General features: G+C 40.1%; 1 protein-coding gene across 5 annotated transcripts in view; it reads right to left on the bottom strand.

Annotated features, from left to right (window-relative positions):
• Window positions 1–18661, bottom strand: part of KDM4C (lysine demethylase 4C) — a gene marked incomplete at its 5' end in the record, with an annotated part of 196664 nt that overhangs the window by 85569 nt on the left and 92434 nt on the right. For 3 of the 5 annotated variants that reach the window (XM_080987740.1, XM_080987737.1, XM_080987738.1), the window contains 5 exons: window positions 287–468; window positions 9566–9677; window positions 12497–12807; window positions 14433–14671; window positions 17292–17485. In XM_080987740.1, coding sequence (XP_080843866.1) covers window positions 287–468; window positions 9566–9677; window positions 12497–12807; window positions 14433–14671; window positions 17292–17485 — 1038 coding nt within the window. The remainder of the gene's footprint in view (window positions 1–286; window positions 469–9565; window positions 9678–12496; window positions 12808–14432; window positions 14672–17291; window positions 17486–18661) is intronic. The other 2 variants (XM_080987739.1, XM_080987741.1) reach the window with 1 other exon arrangement.

Raw genomic sequence — 18661 nt, 5'->3', positions numbered from 1 at the left:
TGCTTATCCAATGCTAAAGCTACCAAGCCTACCACTGAGAGCAGAAATTGCTCCGTTTCCATTTCCTTGCTTTTTGGCAGTTGGACTCTACCCCTTGGAATCACGGTATCTATTTTGACAAGCTAAGTGATGGACCGTTTACCATTCAATCCTTTACTTGCTTAAAAAAAAAAAAAGGATAGAGGATAAAGAGAAAATCGGCAGTTTTGTCACAAAGCAGCACTCTACAAATATTTGGGTTTCTTTTGTTTATAAATACCTCTCAAACTGTGAAAAGCTTCCTTACCTTGTAGTAAGGCTTGAGGAGTGTGCATATGGCGCAGCAGGGTTCCAAATTGGCAACAGCTGCATTGTATTCCTTTTCAGCAGTGAAATTTGGTGCTCTGTTCTGCCAAAGGTAGACAAGAGGCTTGGCCCAGGACTCCGTTTCTTGTATGTCTTCTTCAGTTAAGAGAGACTCGGGCAGTTCTTAAATGAAAATGACATTTGAAAAGGCTGAGTTCTGAGAGTGACGATGGCAAACAACAATTTAAGCAGCATATAAAAGGGAAGTGGATGGCAAGTCCACATATGAAAACAAGCCCACCAGAACAGATGCATTCAGACTGAAGAGGAAGCCTGCACTGCAAAAGTACAAAAGGAGAATCCGCCCTCCCCACGTTTGTTACAGATGCCCGTTCCTGCTGAAAACAATACAAAACACCATGTCAACATGGTTGTCAACAATGGACAAAACTGTATACTGATTGGGGAATAACAGCTCTCACGATCATTTGTTGCTGTGGGATATATTTTAAAAGGGGAAAGAGTACTTATGATTTACTTATTTCTGATTAACACCTCCATTATACAGAAGAATTTGGTGTTGGTAAAAACGCTGAAGCATCAGATTCCTTCAGACCATGACGACATGCATCTAAGTTGACAAAATACTTTTATAGATCGTTAATGATGAGTTATCTTTAATTCCTGCAGAAAAGCAGTAAGCCAATTATAAAATGGCATGTTTCTTTAGTTTAAGAAAACGTTGCATAGACAAGTTTTCAAAAAGGTTTCTCTCTCATTTGCTTACTGAACAGTTTCTCCATAATGATGCAGTACTTCCCTGCAGCTACCCTTCTTTATTCCTCCATGTCTTTGTGAAAACAGGGAAAGTCTCACAGGATACAGAGTCTGAAGACATCTGCAGAATAGGGGCAGGGGGTGGAACACTGTGCTGAGTGGCTTTGAAGCCTCAGCCACTACAAAGAATTTTTGTAATCTTTGTGTTGGCTTTCCGTACTGTACGTATCACTTAACAATTTTTCCAAACTTCTAAGCACTAAGAGGCCCACATTTCATGCATGTGCCCATGCAAGGATTTGGAAATTGTAGACCAAATAAGCTTGACTCCTGCATTCCCCTTCTGAGCTTCGTGTTCAATAGAGTATAAAATAAGCAATCCCGAAGACAAGACAACATGCTATCTTTATCTTTGAGCTCTGCATGGGGTTTAGATAATTAAATTTTTCTTACCAGCACAAATTATTTTATATTTAAACTGAACTTCATCAATGCTTTCACAACCATTTAATGTGATGCTTTATTTTAAGATACAGATTGAGAAACAGGCAAAAAGAAGCCAAAACAAACACATTTCAGTAGGAAAATGTTGACACAATATTGTGTCCAATTATGGAGCCATGGTAATGCTAAATCTCTATGTAAACCATATAAGTGTGTGTATAATTACTTATCAATGTAAGCAGCCACTATTCCCGCATATGCGAGAATATGCTCTATTATCCTTCTCTCTCCCTGAGATGTGGCCATTGGTTGTTGTTGTTTTCCTTACAGTATTTATCAATTTGATCTGCTTTAGAAAGTTCATTGCATAGGAAAGTTTAATGAAATACTCTTTTTCTCAGAAAGCCTGTGATGAGTAACAAGTGTGTGTGTGTGTGTGTGTGTGTGTGTGTGTGTGTGAATGACTGGGTCAGGAGAAGAAGAAAAACCATTCACCCATACCCTGTCGAAGCAGATACTGTTGATTAGTAACTTTGGGAGAAGTGAGCTTGTATACCTAGAGTGGACCCCTGTATGCGATTACTCAGATGTAAGTCCCATTAAGCTTTGAAATGCTTAGCCCAAAGTAAGGGGGATAGAATTATAGTTCAAGGCTGTAATCCTAGCCCCATTTATCTGGGAGTAAGCCCCCACTTAATTCAACAGGATGTACATCTGAGTAGATATGGTTAGGATCAGGGGTCAACAACCTTTTCCAGCCGTAGGCCGGTCCACTGTCCCTCAGACCATGTGGTAGGCCAGACTATATTTTGGGGGGGAAATGAACGAATTCCTATGCCCCACAAATAACCCAGAGATGCATTTTAAATAAAAGCACACATTCTACTCATGTAAAAACACACTGATTCCCGGACCATCCCCAGGCCAGATTGAGAAGGCGATTGGGCCACATCTGGCCCACGGGTCTTAGGTTGCCTCCCCCTAGTTAGGATTGTACTGTTAGTCTTCTAAGGTAGAGAGAAAGTCATTGTTTTCTATACTACAAGGCAGCCCAAGAATGATATTGAATTGGGATGTCTATTTTTAAAGTTCTACCCAGGGTGAGAATCTAAAACAGAATCGTAGAGTTGAAAAGCTGGAAGGGTCCACAACGGTCAGCTAGTCCAAAAAGGCTTAAGAGGCAAATGAGGATGCTCCTCTGTGATACACCCCCCTGCTAACATCAAAATTGTAGAACCGCCATTGCCAACCCACAGGCATGTCAAATGTGCACACCTGGGCTTCACCAGAAATTAAGTATAGCTACTACCCTCAAGTTGGGTTGAGGCTGGCTTGGCCTAAATTGCATGAAATTCCAGGATTTCCATCGGTTAAAGAAGGGTTAACTGGGTTGGGTAACAATCACGCACTATGACAAAGGCAGGATTTTACAGACTTGTAACATGTATCCTAATAGAGTTCCGTTCAACTAAACTACAGTACTGCATTTCACAAGAAATTGCAAGATAGTTCTAGATTGTCTCTAAGGTCACGTGCACAGGGCTTCAAAATCCAGTGGTGGATTTTTGCACTAGAGCCGGAGTGAACAGTAATGTGGGACGTAGGTGTTCAGCTGAGTGAACTTTGATATATCCAGTGACTTTCAAGCTAGGAAAATTTCACCCAAATGTAGCAGAAGTGCATCAAGAATGTATAGACCTTAATGAAATCTTCTGAAAAAACTAACACAATTTTGCAGGATGTCAGCATTTGAATTCTTAGTTTGTTTCTTCTTGTATACAGAATGTGCTTAAAATTACCCAAAGCTATGTAGAACTCTTCACCTGTTTTCTGGTGCCAGATCAAAATGATGAAAAACCTACTAATTTCAGTTTTGCAAATTATCTCATCAATATAAATGAATTCTATTTTAAGCCTTGTCTGTCTGTATGCCTGTGCCTCATTTTCCTGAAAAGAATGCACAAGCATGCAAAGCAAAATATGACTCAAAATGCAAATTAAGATCGTCTAATCAAACAACAGTGCCTACGCACAACTTTTTATCTCCAGCGTGGTCGCAAGGTTCCATCCTTAATTTTTTTAAAAAAATAAAAATTGACAAACAGAGATCAGCCACAAAAGAAACCTAAAAGGGACAAGAATACTCACAAAGGATTTCTATAAACAAAACATCCAATTGTAGATAAGAATAGCACTGAAATAAGTATGAGCCCTATATAGAGGTTATACCAGTACTTAGCAGGGCCTCTGATCTTGCACACTGACTAGTCCCACTCCCAAGCATTCACTGCAGAGCCAGAGTGTGTGGTAGTCGGAGAGTTTGATGCCAAGGGTGTGGCAAAGGGTTACGCTTTTATCAGGCTACAGCAGGGGTTCTAATAACTAAGGTATGTTGCATTCTCTATAAAAGAATGCATAATTATTTCTCCTATCGCTATGAAATTTGGTATAATTTTGAGTGAGGGGTACACAGCCCAAGCCATTTTGCCACCTGAGGCAGGAACCCTTGCTGCCACCACCCTCAGCTGCCACTTACTGCATGCAGCGCAGAGAAGACACCCAAAGTTTTGCAAGGCATCACCAAAATCTTCCACACTCCACACCTGTGGCAGGCTAAGTCTTAGGGAGGCCTGTATTAAGGCCCCTCTCCACTTTGTTTGGCCTGTGGGCAAGTCCCACCCGGTCTGGTGTCCTACGTGCCACTTGGCCTAGCCTGCTGATGGTTTGGTGGCTGGTGGGCTCCATCCAGGCAGCTCCCGACAATGGGAGTTTGAGAAGCACAGCCGCCGCCGCCACTGGAGCTGATGAGAGTGTGCTTCTTCTAGAAGGAGCACTTCCTCACTAAGCTTGGCAACAGTCTCCTTTCCCTGCCCAACTCCTCCCTGAGAACTCTTCACTCTCAGCACATCTAACTTCGCTGCTGCTTTGTGAAAAGAGGAAAATTAAAAAGTGACTTTTTTGAAACTCCTCTGCCTCCCCCACAGCCCCGATCCCCGGCATGGTGGCGGCGATCAAGCAGGAAAACGTGCTGGCGAACATGCTCTACAGCGTCAGAGCGCCCGGGAAGGCAGCCCGGGAAGGCTGTGCACCGCCTTTCACCAGGAAGCAGGAGGAGGACAACAACCGGGAGCAGGGCCGTCTTTAGCAGATGCAGAGGGAGGGAAGCTGCGTGCCTCTGCGGGGATTGCTCTCCTCCTGGGGAGGCTTGGGAAGGAAACGGCACACCCGCCAGCCATATTGTTGGCGGGGCGCAGCTGGCGAGCGTGCAGAGTAAGGGGAGGCTGCGGAAAAGCCGCACAGCTCCCCCACTCATTAGGGCGCCCCTGAAAGGCCGGCGCCCTGGCGCAACGAACCACTAACACCAGTAGGAAAGGCGGCTCTGACAAGGCATTTATTACCTAAAGTCGAACTAGTGCAACATGTTCTATGTGCAGGGAGAAAATAAATCTATCTAGTACTGTAGTTCAAAAAGTTTACGAATAATTGCATTACTATGAAGGGATGCATTCTAAAAATTCCTATCACTCCAGTACCTCTCACCTGGCAATATTCTAACAAGAATGACTCACAATGAGCTGGGTAATCATAATTTTCAAACATTTTATTTTAGCTATAACCAAGGTTAACAGCCATCCCTAGTCACAAAACTGTATAATCTCTAATTAAAAATGCAGCAATTTCACTTAACCCTTCCATATTTAAATCTTTTAATTACTTTACCAGATGGATTCTAATGTTAATGTAGCCTTTTTTGTGTAAATTACTGGAACATTCTGAAATCCACTCAATCTTGTCCCCTCAAGACATGCAAATATTACATAGATATAGATCACGGCTCAAAGCTGTCTCTAATTTAAGGCGAGATGCTTAACAGCTAATTGAAGTACTGTAGCTGGTGAATTTGTGGGCCAACCTCCCCCCTCCTGCAAAAAAAGAAAGAACCACAAACCCAACTATAGATCTATTCAATTATTCACATAGCTGAAAAGAGGGGGAAATAAGGAACTTCCTTGACTGGGAAATATAAGTTTTGTGCAATAAGTGACCAAACCTTCAGCGGGTTGGTTTTTTGTTTATTTTTAAATAGCTAACACTATAAATGTAACATAGTTTGGCTCAGAAACTCAACTGGGTGCTGTTTGGAATTTACTACTCCAAAATGCAGCTGTGGCAGGGAGCCATTACACATTATCCTATGGGATTTGGGGCTCTTACCCATTGCAGTAGGCTAGTGCAATTATATGTCAACTTCCAGTATTAACATGGGGTAGTTTGCATGGTTAGCTGAGCAGAGCCAAGCAGAGGCAAATTACTGCTTCAGATAAAGGAGCTTCAATAGAAACAAAGCTTTAAAAAAGAGGATATGTAGAACTTTTGTTTAAAAGGGGATGGCTGAAAAAGCCAATTACCAATACTGCAATAAAATACAAGAGTAAATTTAGATATACTCTGCAGGAGAGATAATTTAAAAGCTTGTTGCCATTTTACTGAGATATATTCTCTGTGGAGAAACTCAGATATGTTTCAACAGCTCTCCAGCAAGAAATGGTCTCTTCCTAAACTCTGAACTGCTCAAATACATTTTTGAATATACACTTAATCAAATACATTGGAGGGTTTTATGTGGATCTGCTTCCAAGAAACACTGTAAGAGGATTTAAAGGGTGGAATTCAACTAAGTTTTATTCAGAGCAGATCCACTGAATTATATGAATATGACTATGTTAAGTCCATTCATTGCAATAGGTCTACTCGGATCAAAATTTTGAATACCACGCATTGTGAGTCTGGCCAGAGGTTTGCTCATCTATGTCTTTGAAAAAGAATGGGGTAAGCAGCCTTTGGAGTTGAAAGATTTCAGCTGACTAGGCTGGAAGCATGGCAAAGCAAGGTATAATACAGACCGCCAAAAAGCCAAAGTTTTCTGTGGACTGGAAAAAAGGGCTAAGCCAGGCATAGGCAAGCTTGGCCCTCCAGATGTTTTGGGACTACAACTCCCATGATCCCTAGCTAACAAGACCAGTGGTCAGGGACGATGGGAATTGTAGTCCCAAAACATCTGGAGGCCCGAGATTGCCCATGCCTGGGCTAAACTATTTTAGATTTGGTTTTGACTACAGTGCAGTTCTACGCACATCTACTCGGAAGTCAGTCCCATTAAGTTCAAGGGTGCTTATTCCCAGGCAAGTGAGTACAGCGGTACCTCGGGTTAAGTACTTAATTCGTTCCAGAGATCTGTTCTTAAACTGAAATTGTTCTTAACCTTAAGCACCACTTTAGCTAATGGGGCTTCCCGCTGCCGCCGCACCACCGCCGCCGCACCGCCGCCGTGCAATTTCTGTTCTCATCCTGAAGCAAAGTTCTTAACCCGAGGTACTATTTCTGGGTTAGCGGAGTCTGTAACCTGAAGCATATGTAACCCAAGGTACCACTGTATAGGATTGCAGCCTAAAACTGGTATAGAATGCAAAAATGGAAAATGAGATAAGGTGATAATGAAGTTACAGATTCTGAGATGTCATGAAGTGGAAAGAAGAAAACAGAGCAAAATTAAGACACTGGATTTTAGAGTAGCATTTTCTTTTTAAAATATGGCATCCCTACAAGAATAGAAAACAAAGCATAATGCTACTGATATGCGGACTAGAGTCAGATAAAGGAACCCATGACTCTATGAGGATCTTCAACAACTTTTCTACTTAGCAGTCACAGAATCCTATAATATTAAAAAAAGACTTACTAAAACTTGGGGAGGGGATTAGTATCAGCACAATCAGAGCTTGGAATGAACTAGTTCAGCTGAACAAAAATATCTGAACTACACCCGAAAGTAGTTTCCATAAATGCTGATTTAACTAACAAGAATTAAGTTCTTTTGGGGTATAAATCTGATTGATTTTTAGTTTACCTTCAGGTTTTATTCCCTCCTCCACTCCCCAGCAGTAGGACCAGAGTCCTGCTTTTTGCTAGACTACCTCAATCAGACAACTATAGAAATAGAAAGCAAAATGTGGAAGCAACATTCTAAGGCTTATTAGGCAGATACAGAGGCACTGCTGTTGCTACGGATGTTTGTCACTTAATCACTTTTGCTAAAAACCAGGAAAAAGGAAAAAAATTAAGTTATTTCTTGCATCTTCCCTGGTGAAGAGATCTGCTCTATTCCAACAGGAGCAACTTGCAGCAAGAAGAACAGGTACAAGAACAAAGTGAATGATGTATTGTGCCTTTAACAGCTTTATGGCTGGCACAAATTAAACAGGGAAAGCCTTTTCAAGTAGGGAAGTAGAAGTATGGGGGAAAGCTTCACCAACTGACATTCTATTCTGTCTGTCAAGATATCTCATTTTTTGAGTGTGGCCCTTGATTTACTTTTAGACCCAATACTTCAGCACAGCAGCTTGTAAGATTCTGAATGCTGTAAACAAAAAATGCTGAGGATTAACTTTTTAGTTCAATCAGGAACTGAACACAAACCAAACTATGGCTTAGCACGAACAAATAAGAAAGGATATCTGCTGCTGGGCTGGGCTGAGCTAAGCCATGGTTTGGTTTGGCTTAGTATATTATCTGAACAGGAACTCATGGTTTAGCTCTTTTGGAACAAACCACAAACAATAACCAGGGCTTATAGAAGAAACTATTATTGGCAGAGACCATCAACAGAACTATTCTAGAAAGGAAACAGAGTAAATGGTTTTTCGTTTTAAAAAAAAGGCAAAGGGAGCTTTTATTGGTAAAGCTATCATTTGTTGTGCTATGTAACAGAAATGCATGACCACACTGGCCTAATGATCTAGAAAGCTGCTATATAGATTTTACAAACATGTTTACATTTCCATCCTGAAAATACATTCAGGAAGCAATACCATACTTCAATAATGTATTCCAATTGAATTGATATAACACATATGATTATGTTATACAATGGAATGGCAAAATTTGCAGTAACCAAATAAATTTACAGTAAACATGTTTTTGACAATATGGAAACACCATGCTTATTTTCATCCGTTTAAGCTTTAATGTAATTGTCATAGATTGTAGTTTTTGCATTTCGTTTCAATCTGACCTCACTGCTTATGAGATCAGACTTCTCCATACGTACGTTTATATAGACCTGTCAGCATTTCTAATGCACAAAACATTGAGGCTTTTCTCAACAACTCTGGGGATGGGGGAGCAATACTTCTCTCTTCTTTTACATTACTGAACTTGCAACACAGAATTCAAAGATTAAAGGATGCTAGTAACCCTTCTGACATTGTTCAGAAGAAAAACATTGGGATAGATGCAACACCTCATCTGCCAGTGTGGAACAACCAAAGTGAAACAAAACGCAAGTATGTTATTCCACTCGTAAATGAGCTTACATAACCTCTGGCACAATCAGAACCATGAGACATAAGTACAGAATCTTTCTACTATAGAGAACACTTGCACAACCTCTTTTGCAAATCTTTGTGAAAGAGCACTGGCAGCTACTTTCCTGCTTCTCCTGTTTCCTTGCATCCAACACAGTGTCTCTTTCATGAGCCTGGGCGATAAACAAAATCTACCAGAGAATCAGATTATTTTCGAGATCCAGCTAGATATTTATAAAAGAGAACAAAACAGCAAATTTGTTCTCTGCTGGTTCCGAAGATCTAGAAGTGTCCTGTTTAGCTCTGCTTGCCTTCATACAATAAAGTGTAATGTTCTGTGCCAAAGCTAATTGCTGAGAAATCCAACAAAGACTATCTGGTTGCCGAATGAGCTTTTATCATCCATGTAGTATTTAAGCGACTTCATACTGTTCTGAGCTTCTTACAAGTCCCTTCTAATGCGTTTAGAAGGATTTAAGAGAAAGGAAGGGTGGGAAAGTACAAAAAAAACGACATCATGTATTCAGGAAGCATGCTGAAAGCTTTTAATGCAGTTCATTCTGCAGCAGTTGAGTTTCTGGCACACGGTCAAATATCCTTTCGTCTTCAGTACTGTGCAACAGTAAGTGTATGCAGATGCATTTATATTGGCTGAAAGATATATTATTAGAGGGGATTTTAAAAAGCATGCTCACCTTCATCGCTTACTGCCTGCTGTTTAACCAGCGTCATAGGAGATCTGGCGGGGGGTTTACTTAGCGGATGACGCCAACTTTTAGATGTTTTTGTTCTCTCTCCTTCAGTTACCTGAAAGAGACAACATACATGTTTTTTTTTCATTTAAGGCAGATCAAAAATATCCTAAAGGGATGGAAGAAAGAAAACATATATTAACTAAAGGTCACATTCACACTATACATTTAAAGCACATTTAAAGGACATGGGTTTTTTGGGGGAACCCATGTCCCAGGATTCTTTGGGGGAACCCATGTCCTTTAAATGTGCTTTTTCTGGTATTATAGCATTTGGGGTAGATTTTAGATGGTGTTTTAATGGACCAGTAGTAAGATAACAGGCAAAAAAATACATATCTATAAATGCTTGCAGGTCAATGCAACTAGGGAGTTGGAAAAAAGTAGAAATGGTAGCAGCATTGTTGTTTTTAAACTAAAAGTCCCCTTTTGCCTATTAGTGTTGATAGTGCATGTCCACATTTTGTTTTCTCAATAGAAAAATCAGGATTTCAGATTTAATGGGGTTTTTTCCTTTGAGATATAGGTTTTTTCCCATCACAAAAGGAGTGGAAAATAAAAGAATGTCCCTTTGATAAAAATAATTCAGATCCCATGGGATAGCTTCGCAGCCTCTCCTTTGAGGGTATACCTTCCCCCAAAGCTTGGAAATTAGACATTTTCAAGAAGCCGGGACTTCAGCTTCATTGGGAACAAAAACGCCTGTACCTACAAAACACCATTTATCGTAGTGTTTCCTAAACTCTGGCTTTAAGTTTCTAGAGACGCTTCCACAGATCTGTGTGAAGATGCCGGCCTCTGCAACTGCCCTCGCATAATGGGTTGGAGTAGCAGCCTGAGATCAAGGCAATTCCACTCTACTACGTCCAGGAAGTAGCAGCCTACTCTGTCAAGATTAAAAGTTAGAGAAGCAATGGGTTGTATCCAATTTTAGTCAGAGTAGACCCTATAAAATTAATGAGTCTGTTGATTTTAATGGCTCTCCTCTGAGTAGAGCCTGGCTGAATACAACTTGGGGGCTTTTCTCTGAAGTTGTATCTTCAAGATGACAGTCTCATTATTGAGGGTCAAAGCTACAGTTCTTCGGTTAAATAAGTGCTGAGACTTTAATGGTTGTCGCAAATGTCTTCACCAACATTCAGTTTACTAAGATCTTGCAAGCCTATCCAAACTCTGTTCGCTATATAAAGAAGCTATCTTCAAGGTGGTGCCATCCAGTTGTTCATTTCCCATCAGCCCCAGATAGCACGGCCGCTGATGAGGGATGATGGTAGGTACAGTCCAAAACATCTGGAAAGAACCAGGTTGGGAAAGAATGCTACAGAAGCTGGTTGAACACCAACGAATATTAGGTAGCAATTCAAGTATTCTATTCCAGCTACAAGGTTACTCATAAAACTTGGAAATTCAAGAGGCTGGCAGTGCTTGGTGGGAAATGGAAGGCTCAATTAGTACCCTGCAGCTGTCATACAGAGCCCTCGGCAGCCTGGTCTGGCCACTCAAGGAAACAGGACACTGACCTGGAAGGATCATTAGCCTAATGCAGTACAGCTGCTCTTATGATTAAAGAACGTGGCAGATTCATTAAACAAAGCAAGGTAGCTGTGCAGAAAGGCTAAGAGACAGCTTTTTCAGCAGCAACCCAATAAAATGTTTGTGTGCCACTACAAGATGGACACAGCATGCAAACATATTGGAAAATACTTGAAACCCCACTAAGGAATAGCTAAAAAGTACCCAACCAAATGAATTAAACATGAGCTGTAATGCAGAATCTCACCACTGAGAAGATGTTTATTAGCACTTTATATTAAAACAGAAGGACTGGCTTTGGGACTGCTAAATCTCATTCTGTAAAACAATGATGAGTTTGCTATTTATGTCGGTAAAAGGGCAAGTGCTGTTTTATTCTTAGCTCTAAAGTGTCTTTTCCACTCTCTTAGGAACATCTGGCAATTCAAAAAGGGCTGCTCTCTGCAGGTGCCAGAAGCAGATCTAGCCTCCAAGTTAGTTAATACAGCTCTGCTATTATCTCACTGGAGTCTCATTCACATGGACATTTGCTACCAATCAAAATGGGGTGTCTTATAAAATGTGGTAAGATAAGAACAACAACTTTGTTTAGTGCAGTGGGTTGCACCAGTTCAAAATTTCACCTCAACCACTAGGTGGATTTTTGGGCATTCTACTACACGTTCAGCCTAACGCATACCACATAACTGCAGTACAGGGATTATAAAACTGATCCTCCTTTCAGGGCTGTGGCAAAGATCATTGAGATAATTTATAATAAATGAACTGTCAAATGTTAAGTATTATTATTATTAGCTAATTTCATTTCTATAACTTGCTGTAGATAATATGGGATCTCACAACAATGTATGGGGAGGTATTATTATCTACACCAGGGTTTTCCAAACTTGGGTCTCTAACTACTGTGGACTACAGTTCCCATCAACTCTGACCTCCGGTCGTGCTAGCTAGGGATGATGCAAGTTGTAGTCCAACAGCAGCTAAAAACCCAAGTTTGGGAAACCCTGATCTACACCATAACACTGGGAAGATTTTATTAAATAGTCAATAGTGTTTTTTCTTGTATTAGCTTGCAAAATATGAGGCTTTCCTCTCAGTCATATCCAAAACCACAAATAATCCAAGACAGAGGCTTGTTGAAAAGCTGGAATGAGATGAAAGTATAAAGCACATTACACATACAACTGTTAAGCCGGAGGATAAAATATTTATAGATAATAGTGAAATGATCTCAGAACTCTAATACTGTGCCAAACACTTGAGAAATCCAGGACTCATTTCAAGCAATTCTGAATTTATCAAATATGCTCAAATTGTTTTAACCATAACACCCTTTCTTACCAGTGGTGATATTTCTCCAGGCTCCAAACCATTTTCACTGCTTTCAGTATCGCTGATATCATCCTCTTCTGTAGACAAGCTGCTAGTTTCTTCTTTCTCCAGGCTCTCAGCTTCGGAAGAAGCATACTCAAGAGCCTGGCTTGAAGTAGTTGAAATTTTCAAATTGTCTTCCCGGTTACAGCTAGCAGATGAAAGTAAGCCCAGTGCCGATTCCTCAGAACAAAAATACACAGAGCCAGAGTCTCCTTTCTCTTCCACTTCAGAGTGTGTGTTTTTGATTAGAGGACCATGGCTATGAGGAGAGTTATGACCTAGGGACAAAATTTCAGCATGAAGGCAATACAGTTTGTTTGTTTGTTTTAACAACAACAGCATTTTGATCACAATGTAAAAAATAATCTTGGCAGACAATTAAACATGTTAATTGCTCATATTTTTTGAAGAAGCAGGGGAAATGTGGCTCACTTTTCATCAAGATTAATGAATGAGATGGAGATTAGAATAAAAAATCTGTGCTGGTAAGATCAACGTTGATAACTTCAAAAAATGTCTATACTACACATGGAAATCATGTGTTTGCGCCAGTACAGTGGTGCCCCGCAATACGAATGCCTCGCAAGACGAAAAACCTGCTAGACGAAAGGGTTTTCCGTTTTTCGATGCGCTTCGCAAGACGAATTTCCCTATGGGCTTGCTTCGCAAGACGAAACGTCTTGTGATTTCTTGCGATTTTTTTTTGCTTTCCCCCCCTTTTTCTAAGCCACTAAGCCGCTAATAGCCTTTTAGCCGCTAAGCCGCTAAGCCTTTAATAGCCGCTAAACCGCTAATAGCGCTAACCCGCTAAGCCGCTAATAGGGTTGCTTCGCAAGACGAAAAAACCGCTAGATGAAGAGACTCACGGAACGGATTATTTTCGTCTTGCGAGGCACCACTGTAGTCATTGGCTACTCAAATCCTCCAACTACCAAGTCAATCAGTTTCAGCCTGGATGTTGTACAGTAGATCATTTTTATTATTTGTTTTGTTAAGAGTGCTATCTCTGCACAGCTATGTTTATCTCGGTACACATCAACTATTTTTGTGCAGAAATGTTAACATTAGCTGGAACTTGTCTCATTAAATGGGGAAAAATTATGATATTGCCCTTTAGATTAAAAATCAGATAATTATTCTTGGCTAAAAATCCAGATGCATAGCCATGTTATTCTCCTGCAGCAAAAATAACAGCTATCTTATTTAGGATGCCACTAGACTCTGTTTTGATCATTCTTAGTTTGGTGCAACAATCCAGCCCTAAATCACTGTTATGGAAAGAGCAAGAGTGGAGCATTGCTGGAATAGTAGTAATATCCTATTATAAGTGAGGAGGAGCCTGCTACTTGTAGAAGTCACTGTGAGGGCTACATGCTTCAATACAGGTGTAAAACTTGTATAGGGTAAGGTGGTGTTGAGGGGGCCGTAGCTGTGAAAGAACGGCTAGTGTGATATCTGTAGCTTTTTTTTTTTATGGCTCTTTAGAGGTTGACTTATTTCTAAAGGTGTTTTATGTTTCAGTACTTCGTTATTTGTTTAGTACACTGTTACGCACCCTGAGCCTTTAGGAAAACATAAGATAAAAATCTAAATCCAAAAGTAAATAGATACATGCTTAGGAAAGGAGCTTGCCAATAGTTGTGCCTTCACCATTACACCTGTCCTGGAGTAATGCTGCAGCTATGCTATGGAGAAATATTAGGAGACAGCTAGTCCTGCCCCAATCTGCTTTGCAATTCAAGATGCTCTAAATGTCCATGGCTGTGAAACAGCACTGTGCAGACTAAGATGTGTCATTTTGCAACAAAGAGCAAAGCAACGTACGGCTTCTCACCTGCAGATTTATGGGATCACAATATCAACTGCCTAGAATTCTATGGGAAATAAACACCATCCGTCTCACCTGAGACCTTTTTGTTATCCAATAAATTGTGATCCATCTGCATCCTGCTTGCATCTTGTTCTTCCCCAGAAGGCACTCCTGTGTTTATTGCCTTTACTTTTTCTGGTGGCTCTTCTTTGACCTTGAAGCTCTCTGGAGCTGCTCCAACGACGGTGATTTCTGTACCAACCACTATGGTTGATACCTTCTTGTCCTCTGGAGTTTTCAGCTTTTTTGATCGTGAACGGTTGTGCTGGGAGCTGTTATAAGAGATATTGCTGTCAAAACAGAACGTCTGGCTAGGATAAGATAAAACATTTACCAATATAAATATCCCTTTCACCTGCTTTTAGGAATACAAAAAAGACTAAGCAAAACCCCACCCTGACAATTTTTCACATCTGTGTGTAAGGGTAATGTTTACAATTTAATAAGCAATAGATTAACAGGTTAATTTAAATCAGTTGTTAATATTATTATATCTCTTTAAAGTTACTTATTGAATGAAATAATCTCAGGTAATGCTGAAGCTAGTTATAAAACCAGTTACTTGGTGAAGCATTCTGTAGAACATGACAAAGACTAACTTAAGTTAATTACAGCAATCTCCCAGATACATTAAACTTCGACAATGATGCTCAAATCCCAAAATGTGTAAGACATTTTGATTGATTATTCTTCTGTAATCTCATTTACAAAAATAAAAAAATAAATCATCAATTTAAACCAGTTGCAAATGCAGCTTTAGCAATAGCTACCAGAATCTGAATTCGGAAAAATTCAAGAAGTTCCTATTACCATAGGTAGCAATGTTTCTGGAAATAATATAGGGTGATTCATAACGAAGTATACCAATGGGAACTGTATACTTCATTATTATGAATCACCCTGTATTTAATACCTAAATATCAAAATTTAAACATAATGTGCCCTGCTCAGACCATGACAACAAGGTTCTTCCTTGAAAGTAAGGCACAGTGGAAATAAAAGCTCAGCAACAGGCAATGAGCACAGCACCTTTTATGCTCAACCTATGTGACAGGAAAAGTGAGAGTAGCAGGTCAAGCTCACAGACTCCAATATTTAGACAAGGAGTTCCAAACTGCACTGGAGCAACGGGTTGGCATGCCCACCCACCAAGCTGTTAAGAATGGAGCAACGTAAGCTTCTCTCACACCTTGCGGGACTGCTGAGTGTGCAGGCGATTGCTGTGTCAGTGAGATGCTAGGACTTGTGCACACATGAAATGCCAAGTACCTCTATTCTCAGTACCAGCTGCTTTGTGATCTGGCTTTGCCAACCATCTATCTGGTAGTAGCACATACAAATATATTTTTAAAATTGTGATTTCCTGCTGTGATTTCCGTGTTGGTACAAGTTTCTCATACCACAGCAGCCCTGGCACAAGCTGTCGCCCAGAACACAAACATTATCACCTCACTATTTTCCTCGAGTTGCTGCTCCTATACTTATGGGACCCTATTTGGAAGGCATATTATTCCCAGAATCAGAATTATCATATTTTTTTTCCTTGACATATTACAGCAGAGGTGAAACTGAACAAACATTTTATCTTCATTTGGGGGACGTGCATCTCCTGCTGTGTTTGCACTTGTGCCAAGTCTACTAATTAAATAGCACAGAAATGCATCCACAAGCTTAGCACAGTGAATAAATTCAGCACATGCACTCATCTGATAAAACTTTCAACATAATTACTATAATGTCTCCACTTTTAATTTTAACTTTTAAATTGGCTATCCAGATAAATAAGGGTTGTACTGACAAGGAAATAATTTCTCTGCCAAGTGCAAATGGCAGTTGTATAATAAAGTTGCCAGTTCTCTGCAGCAATACAAGAGCATCATTGTACAATTATATGACACACACATTAAAGCCCACAGGTTCTCAACATGTAAATGTAAGACTATATGTGGGTTGATGATTAAACAGTGCACATTTGTTAAAAATATAACATTCTTACGGTGGCTGGTTTTTTGGGGGTGATGGTGGTTCAGAATCAGAATGACAAAGGTCAGGAAGGGTAACAGATAATGTCCAGATTACTTTGTATCAAGATCATTAAGTGTGTGTGTGTGTGAGAGAGAGAGAGAGAGAGAGAGAGAGAGAGAGAGAGAGAGAACTAATGCAAAGTGAAAAAAAGTTCTAAGAGAGACATATCATTCTATGTTGCTATCAGTATTTACAAAGCATTTTATATTATAAGGTTAGGAGACTCTGATTCGACAGAAGAATATGTCACGGGACGCAGTGCAAAATTACAAGAAGAATATTTGGGAGGGAAACTGCCAATAAGAAAATTCAAATCCACTATTGAGCTGTAGCATAAATAACCAGGTATTGGCAATACCTTTTGATCATTCTGCCAACTATGTATCTGCCTCTGGATAGACTCTTTCCAGAGGCTACAGCACACTCGAGGATACATAAATAAGTAAGGATTTTGTTTGGAAATTTTCATTGCAATATCTAAACGATTGTGTTTCACTCAGTTCTCCTCAATAATGCTTTTCTGGACTGGGATTCAGCAAAAAAAAAATGCATATTTTCATACAGAACAAATACTATATTAATGCTCAGAGCTCCACATATATAAATTTCAGTAATGCATTCTCATTAAACTTTTAAAAATGAATATATTTCTTCAATGAGTATTATCATTGTGAAATATGACTCTTTTGCCCTCAAGCTCACTGCTAGGTTTTAAGGAGACACAAATTAACTGTGACTAAAATTAATGAACAACTTAAAAGGAAATGGCAGAGAGAAGTGGAAGAGAGGGGGAGAGAAGCACTGAAAAAGAACAGAAATTATATCATATTTAAACTTCAACTTTATGGAGTACAAAACATTCATTACCACCTGGAAGATCTCTTTGTTTTCCTTCTTCTCTGCAACCAGGCCTTTACCTCGGGCGTCATTTCAGGGGTGGGCTTTGTATGATCAATGGTGTATAAATCTTTCCCTTGTTTCCACAGATGGTATCTGTCTGGCTGAAACTTCCTCACAAAGATATCCATTGATATTGTCACCATGTCTTTCCTGCAGGTACACTGGGAAGAAAAAAAATAGATATTTTTAAGAAGTTCATATGCAAAGAAATGAAACCATTAAAGAAATCCACCAAATTGTCATTGTTAGTAGTACATGGATTTTCTTTTCTTATGGAGGAACTCCAGCAAATTTATAACCGATGGAACTATCACAGTAACAAGTCTGCATAAACAATAGAAAATAGTCCCCTCATGTTAACATATGTGTTAGAATGTCAGTATTCTAATTAGCCTTGAAGTTATTACAGTTGAATTTATGCTGTAATTTGGGATCAATTTATATGCCACAACTACATGGACCATAGCTGTCAAGTGTCCCTTATTTGAAGGGACAGTCCCTTATTCCAGCACCATGTCCCGCTGCTGTCCCTTATTGATAGATGTCCCTTAAATGTCCCTTAAATGATGTCCCTTAAATTTCAAGGGAAGCAGCTCCTCTCCCTCCCTCCCTGCCGGCCAGGGAGGAGGGAGGCTCCAACTATGTTGCTTGTCTGTGTTGCTCACCCAATAAGAAGTCTAAGAATGACTGGGGTTGGAGCTTGCATGCCTTGTATGTGGCTAGTTAATGCAAGTTGAGGGGTTTTTTGAATGCTGGACACCATTTTGTCGCACGTGCTGCTGCAAACTTTGCAGTGCAAAGCCAGGCCAGGGAGCCATCTTAAGTTGAGGCTGCATAGGCCTTGTGGTGCATGTGATTCAGATTTTATTCAGTTGAACCTCTGGTTACAAAGTTGGTTGGACAGTGTTCTCGAAGCTACCAGCATGAGTTTGACCAGACTGCAAGAGGACAGGAAGCCTGGAGTGCCTGGAACAGGTGAGGCTGCAGGTCCCTTATTTTGGCTGCTGGTCCCTTATTTTCAAGGCTGCTGGTCCCTTATTTTCAAATCTGTAGGTTGACAGCTATGACATGGACTACTGTAAGACTGTAGTCATTCACGTTTTGCTCTTACATGAAGCCTCTACAGAAGAGACAAAGGGCAATTTCAAATAAATATTGTAATTATTCAGAGTCTTTTACCCAGTAATTTACTGCTGAAGGAGCAAACTGCCTCTACTGAAGTTAGATGGTATGAAAACTTTGTGGGATTTGGTCTGTGCTGGCTAAGACATCCTTGAGATTGCCTTCACCAAATAATGCATGTTTGAATTGTCTGCAGGAGATCACATGGTGCACAT

Source organism: Podarcis pityusensis (genome assembly GCF_964106645.2).
Source record: "Podarcis pityusensis genome assembly, chromosome: 17".
NCBI lineage: Eukaryota > Metazoa > Chordata > Lepidosauria > Squamata > Lacertidae > Podarcis > Podarcis pityusensis.
Note: the sequence above shows the minus strand (reverse complement) of the source record. Positions and strands in the feature narration are given on the sequence as shown.